The following is a 7,040-nucleotide window of genomic DNA, read 5'->3' as shown; positions in this document are numbered from 1 at the left end:
GGAGAGTATGTATTTGCACAGAAAAAGGCACATAAGCCTGGGGATTTCAGACCTGAACTTTACAAGTCCTGTCAAGTAGCTGGAGCTTTTCCTGCTTGTCAGTGCTGAGAATGAAGTTTTAAAGGGTGGGGTAATAAGATCATGTTGATAGTACCGTGTAGGTTACCTCAGATAATGATATTGGCATATTTTGTCAGTTGGTATGTGCTTGCAAAGTCCATGTACTTTGAAGCTTCTATGCAATCATCTGTTTCTGTTCTTTTTCATCTGCAGAAAATTTTAAATGGTTAGTTATAGCAGTTAGTAGCTGAAGCACTGATGCTGCAGACTCTGGGAGCATGCCACTGCCATGCTTCATGTTTGGAACATTTAATTTTCTTCTCAGAGAACTGCTGCTGAGTATTTACATTTGGCGGTTAATTTCTGTGGAAATAAATGACATATCACTCCACATTTGCTGGAGGAAGTCCCAAGTTCCTCTGATGACTAAAAAGACATTTCAAGCCCTGCATTTCTTATGCGTGGGTGTGCTTTTTACAGCTATGTATTTCTCATTTGTGCCATGGAGGCAAATTTTATTGATCTCATTTCTCTGTACTAAATAAAAATTTCAGAGCAAGAAGAAGCTTAGATGTTTCCCACCTTTTTGCTATTCTTTTATAGCTGCTTCTGCAGTGGAGTATTTGATGCTGCAAGAACCATTGATTACAGGCTTAACATGTTTGCTGTAGAATTCCAGAATTTATCTATGTTGCTTTGTAGCTAGTGATGTACTAGAAAGTTTTAGTTTGTACTCTCAGGAAGCATATGCTTGCCTCTGCCAAAATTCAGCTTTAAGCAAGGAAGAAGATACTTTCTGTATTTTTAAAGTTCCATTTTTGGCTCCTGTAGTGAAGGAGCTGGTGAAGTGGAACAACAACACCTTTGACCTTTCTTTCTCTGAGTTGGTTTCTCTGCTACACAAGTATCCTGGAGGTTAATGGGCTCAAGACCATCTTGTCTTCCAAATTTTTATCTTTTCCTGTACTCAGTAGCTGTTCATTAAATGATTTGAGTTGGCAAGTAAAACAGGTAGGCATAATAAATCAGGCTGTATAGGTAATATTAGGTTTTCAGACTGTACTTGATGTCACTTAGCTTATGTTTTCTTTACAGGGCTTAAAAAAAGGTAGAGGGATAGGGAAAAGTGTTTTTTGGATATCTATGTACTTACTGTTTAGACTGAAGGTGTTAAATGGCTGGGAGTACTTAATTGTTAAGTTCTGTAGATTTTGGATTCAGTAATATCACTAATAAGCACTTGATGGTACACTTAAAATCAACATTTATACAGGTGATAATGTTTAACTAAGACCTGATGAGACTAGGGAATGATTTTTTTTTTCCTACTTCTTTGAACTGTTATTTCTGCTTCCAGTATTTGGATTTAATTACTGTGAAGTACCATTTGGCAACACATAACTTAAAAGCTTAACTTTGCATTTGTATAAGCAGTTATGTAGAATCTTCCATCAAGAAGGATGCAGAGTCCTTTCCCAAATAGTGTTTTATACTTTGGAATAACTTCAAGTACAAGTGTGTTTGCATTGAGGTGCCGCAGAACAGCTAGGAACTGGAAGCAAGACAGTATTGTAACAAATGTGGTTGTGGAGAGAATGTAGGTAGGTAAGTGTCCAAATCTGTGTTTCATAGGGACACCAACGCTGCAAAATTTTTGCCATTGGACATACTTCTCACTTTATCTTCACGGGGTGATGCTTTTAATGTGCTTTTATGTTTATTAAGTACGGTACCAGTGTGACTTCTGTAGCAACTGTTTATTCGCTCAGATTGATTTTTTTTTTTTTTGAGGTATCTCATGGCAGTGCCAACTCAGATAGACCTGCTCATTAGTATACAGATGCATCTAATTTTTGTTTTTGTTAGTTTTATCTTAGGTATATTATGCAATGTTGTTGGAAACTATCAACACCATCAATTCTTTTGCCTTTTATAGTAAATAAGTTTGTTTTTTAACATTTCTTTCATGTCTTCCTTGTGTCCTATTTCCTGTCCCAAAATTGATGCAAAGTACTAGACAAATGAGAAGAATATTTTTATTGTTCAAAATAATGCCCAACCATAACATTTGCTTTGAAAAGCTTTTGTGTGTGTTTGTTTTTTCTTACAGATCAGGGAAACTGGCGAAAGACCCAGCAATGAGGAGATCTTAAGGTTCTCTAAACTGTTTGAAGATGAGTTGACTCTGGACAATCTAACCAGGCCTCAGTTGGTGGCACTTTGTAAATTGTTGGAACTTCAGTCAATTGGGACAAATAACTTTCTCCGCTTCCAGCTGACTATGAGGTTGAGAAGCATAAAAGCAGATGACAAAGTGAGTCATTCTAAATAGGCACTGGTTAATAATTTTGACATGTAAGAGTAATGAGTGTGTGTAGATATATATATGTCTTTCTAGGCATTTTTCTTTTTTGTCTTAATTGTCTTATTTTTGAGCTAACTTAGAACGAAAAGGTTTGAAGAGTTTAAAATCGGAAGCATCCTTATTTGTAAAGAAAAAGCTGACCTTTTTTAATTTACTATTAATTGCAATGGAAGTAATTATGTTACAAAGAAAAGCATTTCTATGAAACTATAATTTGTAAGGGAGCTGATAGAAATATTAACTTAGAAAGAGATTGACATTACCATTATGGAGCTGTTAAGACTACAGTATAAATGTTCACTGTTTAGAAAGTGGAGGCTATTTTGTGTTATCACAGCAGCCTCTAGTGGCCGTTGTAAAAAATATGGACTTCTGGGTGTGCATTGATGGTGGTTCTTCAGTTTTGAGCTGTTACATGTTAAAGTTTATTTTACGCTTTGTGCAGCTGATTGCTGAAGAAGGAGTTGATAGCCTGACTGTTAAAGAACTGCAGGCAGCTTGTCGTGCCCGAGGTATGAGAGCTCTTGGTGTGACAGAGGAGCGTCTCAAGGAACAGCTTAAACAGGTATGTTTTTGCAAGACCGAATACACAGACCTGTAGTTGCTGCTCTGATTTTTGTTATGATTCTGAGGAGTCATTTTGCTTCTGTTCTCATTGAAGGCTTGGATAAAACAGTCTTTCTCTTTAATAAGCTTTTGTCATGTGTACTGTGTAAGTATGTACTAGCAGTGGGTTTCTGGCTTTTGGCTGGGCTATGATGTTTTGATGATGCAAATAGATACTTAGACTTAAACATATCCGAAATATGTTTGCAATTTTGGCAGTTTGTCTTGTTAATTATTTGTATTACTCTGTAAAGAACTTTTCTCCAAGTACATCAGTTCGTTGTCTTTTGGTGTTGCCTGGTTTAGAGGAAGATGCATGTGAAACAAAACATTTCTTCAAATATTCATTCAATACTTCTTGAAATACTTCTTCAAACAGAATATTTCTTCATATATTTCAATGCAATTGCTGTAATTCTTAGCTGCTTATAGTCTATAGTTCCTGTGCTAGGATATTGACTGATAAGTAGTGGTAAAAAAAAATAGTATCTACTTTTTTGTGTATGCTTGACTTGATCTGTAAAAAAGAAAAAAAAATCCAAAAGTTGAAAATTTGTTTTGTGTATTGCATTTATAGTGGTTAGATCTACATCTGAACCAGGAAATCCCTACTTCGTTGCTTATTTTATCCAGAGCTATGTATCTTCCAGATACCCTTTCTCCAGCTGATCAGCTCAAAACAACACTTCAGACACTACCAGAGAGTGTTGTAAGTATTGATGTACATAGTCTGTAACCAGCTTTCAGTATCATCACTGAAAATCTGTTCAGAGAAGTGGATGTTCTTCTTGGTTCCTTTCTTTTCCCTGAAAAGCTAAACCATGGATAGGTTTATTTGAGTGACCGTCAAACACAGAAGTTGGCTTATACATGGAAGGGTCTAAGAATAAAGCAAATAAAAGGCAATATTTCATTGCATGACAGTAGACAGTAATAGCATAAGAAGATTCAGAATACTCTTTTTACTTATATAAAAAACAATCTACGCTCCGGGCAATATAAAGACATTAATACATGAAAATGTTGATGTTGTGTAGAGAGAGAAATGATCTGAGTAGATTATTGGTAGTCTTGAGAGAGTGAATAATATGTACGATTTCACGGTGGAAGGTTCTCGTTTTCAAAGAAAGAGAATAATCTTTTTCTGCAAAATGCAAAAATAGGGTAACTTTTGGGAGTTCTAACTATATTCATTAGCATACCTGTACTACCTATTTCAATAAGGTTATATAAACTTCTTACATTATGTAGACATACATCTATATATACACACACATATGTAGACTTTAATAGACTTCTTACATTATTTTTAGGCCAGAGAGGCTCAAGTCAAAGTGGCAGAAGTTGAAGGTGAGAAAGTAGATAACAAAGCGCGTCTGGAAGCAACACTTCAGGAAGAGGAAGCCATCAGAAAAGAAAATGAAGAAAAAGAGATGGAAAGATTGTCTGAAGCTGCAGAGAAAGCCAAAGAAACCCTTCAGGTTGCAGCCATGGTAAATTCTGCTCTCAATTACTGAGAAATAAATGTCAGTGATGTAAAAACTAGCACGTTATGAGTTACTGCCTCTGCTCTGGGTCTTGCCTGCAAGAAACTGGACTTTGAATGCACATATGGAAGATGTGGGAGAATGTTAAACCGGACTGCAACACAGAAGGATTCACCGTGAAACGTTAAAGATTGTCTCAGTCTTAGATATCTTTGATTTCTCTTCCCTCTTAATTAGAGTAATAAGAGAAGCCTGTTATTCCTCTAGCAAAGGTGATGGGTTTGTTTGTTTTTTGATTTCCCCCCACCCTGTACTTTAAATGTTCTTATCTTTGGCTCTTTCTATTTGTCATTAACCTGATAATGTCATTGTATAATACTTGACCATAAAAGCTGCTGGCCTGCTTTACTGGTGAATTAAGCCTCAGGAGCTCACAGGCATAGTTCATTAAGTGCAAGTGGGTATTTTAATGTGAAACCACTCAATATGTTGCAGTTCTTTAACATTGTCTTCTAAAAATGTCTGCGTGTACTTTGGCAACTATTTCTATTTTGAGAAGTCATTCTTTACTGATGCTAATGCAGATAATGTTATCTTTGTTTTAATTAAAACTTCATGGGTCTTTCAAATTTAGCAAGAGGTGGAATCAGCAGTAGATCTTGAAGCAGCCGCTCTACAAGTTAAAAAAAGTCAGATGGCTGTGGATACTGAACAAGAACTGGCAAGGGCAGATACGGCGATGCACTCGGAGACACTGAAAGATACAGCACCAGTATTGGAAGGCATTAAGGTAATCTGGATAACTGTACTTTTTTATACTTTTTAGATGTATGTTTTGAATCTTTACATTAAGAGCCACGGTAAGTTGCCTGGCTGTCCTTCAGTTTTAACCCTCTCACTGCATTCTGTCAGTTAAAAACAGCTAATTAGTAGATTGCAAATTCTCAACCACCAATGCAGAAATTGAAGACGGCACAAAACATCTCTGAGTATCTCCTTTATCTATCTGTGTTATTGAAACTAATATACCTATTTGGGGGGGCATTTGCACTGGCTGTAGACGTAATGCATCTGTGCATGTTTAATCTGTGTATAGTTAACACATGAGGAGGGAGAGGGGAAGAGTAGGTAAAGATGGGTGATGCCTTCTTTTGAAGGGTGTAGCTAAGACTAAGGGATTAAGTAAGGAACTAGGGTTGGACTAGACTATACTAGATTTGTTTCGACTTCCTCTTCTAAACTGATACGGGCAGTGTATGTATGCTATAAAAACTTTTTAGTGTACTCCTTCACTATAGTATGATGTTGAACATAATTTATTACCACCGTTAAAGTAACAGGTTAATTTTTAGGATTAGCATGCTTTGTTGTGATCAGAGCATGCTTTGTTACAGTCAGAGCGTGCTGGTTTTAATCATCTGCTACCTGGCTGGCCTGTAGCTCCCCAGATTCTCCTCCTTGCCCTTATTGAAGATAGGAGTGACATCTGCTTTCTTCCAGTCCTCAGGAATCTTCCCTGATGACCAGGTCCTTTCCAAGATAATGGAGAGTGGCCTGTCAATGACATCAAAAAACTCCCTCACCACTTGTGGTTGTATCCCATTAAGTCTCATGGACTTGTGTGTGTTCCGTTTGTTTCAATATTCTCTAACCTGATCCTCCTCCACTGATGGTAGATCTTCCTTGCTCCAGACTTCCTCATTGGTCTCAAAGACCTGAGCTTACTGAAGGCCAGTCTTATCAGTAAAGACTGAAGAAGGCATTGACTACCTCTGCCTTTTCCATGTCCTTTTGCACCAGGTTCCTTGTCCCATTCAGCACCAGGCCCACATTTTCTCTTGTCTTCCTTTTGCTCCCAATGTACTTGTGGCCCTGTATGTTAGGGAGTGTTTTGACTGTCTAGAGCTTGATGACGGTGACGATAGGGTTGAGTGTTTATGGGTAAGAATCAGGGGGAAGGCCAACAAGGCAGGTATCATGATGAGAGTCTGTTATACACCACCCAACCAGGATGAAGAGGCAGACGAAATATTCTGTAAGCAGCTGGGAGAAGTCTCACAATCACTAGCCCTTGTTCTTGTGGGGGACTTCAACTTCCACAGACATCTGCTGGAAATACAATACAGCAGAGAGGAAGCAGTGTAGGAGGTTCCTGGAGTGTGTGGAAGACAACTTCCTGACACAGCTGGTGAGTGAGCCAGCTAGGGAAGGCGCCCCGCTGGACCTGCTGTTTGCAAACAGAGAAGGACTTCTGGGTGAGGTGACGGTTGGAGGCCGTCTTGGGCTTAGCGATCACAAAATATTTAGAGTTTTTGATTCTCGGAGAAGTGAGGAGAGGGGTTAGCAGAACTGCTGCCCTGGACTTCTGGAGGGCAGACTTTGGCCTGTTTAGGAGCCTGGTAGAGAGAGTCCCTTGGGAGGCAGTCCTGAAGGGCAAAGGGGTCCAGGAAGGCTGGACATTCTTCAAGAAGGAAATCTGAAAGGCGCAGGAGCAGGCTGTCCCCATGTGCCAAAAGATGAGC

The 7,040-nt window shown here is 38.4% G+C and overlaps 1 protein-coding gene across 1 annotated transcript in view; it reads left to right on the top strand.

The window, feature by feature from the left end:
- Nucleotides 1–7,040, top strand: part of LETM1 (leucine zipper-EF-hand containing transmembrane protein 1) — a 30,302-nt gene that overhangs the window by 10,127 nt on the left and 13,135 nt on the right. The window contains exons 5-9 of the mRNA XM_009328787.1: nt 2,171–2,374; nt 2,871–2,990; nt 3,609–3,740; nt 4,345–4,524; nt 5,153–5,308. Of these exons, the coding sequence (XP_009327062.1) occupies nt 2,171–2,374; nt 2,871–2,990; nt 3,609–3,740; nt 4,345–4,524; nt 5,153–5,308 (792 nt within the window). The remainder of the gene's footprint in view (nt 1–2,170; nt 2,375–2,870; nt 2,991–3,608; nt 3,741–4,344; nt 4,525–5,152; nt 5,309–7,040) is intronic.

Source organism: Pygoscelis adeliae, unplaced genomic scaffold, assembly GCF_000699105.1.
Source record: "Pygoscelis adeliae isolate BGI_AS28 unplaced genomic scaffold, ASM69910v1 Scaffold66, whole genome shotgun sequence".
In the NCBI taxonomy this organism is placed as follows: Eukaryota; Metazoa; Chordata; class Aves; order Sphenisciformes; family Spheniscidae; genus Pygoscelis; species Pygoscelis adeliae.
Note: the sequence above shows the minus strand (reverse complement) of the source record. Positions and strands in the feature narration are given on the sequence as shown.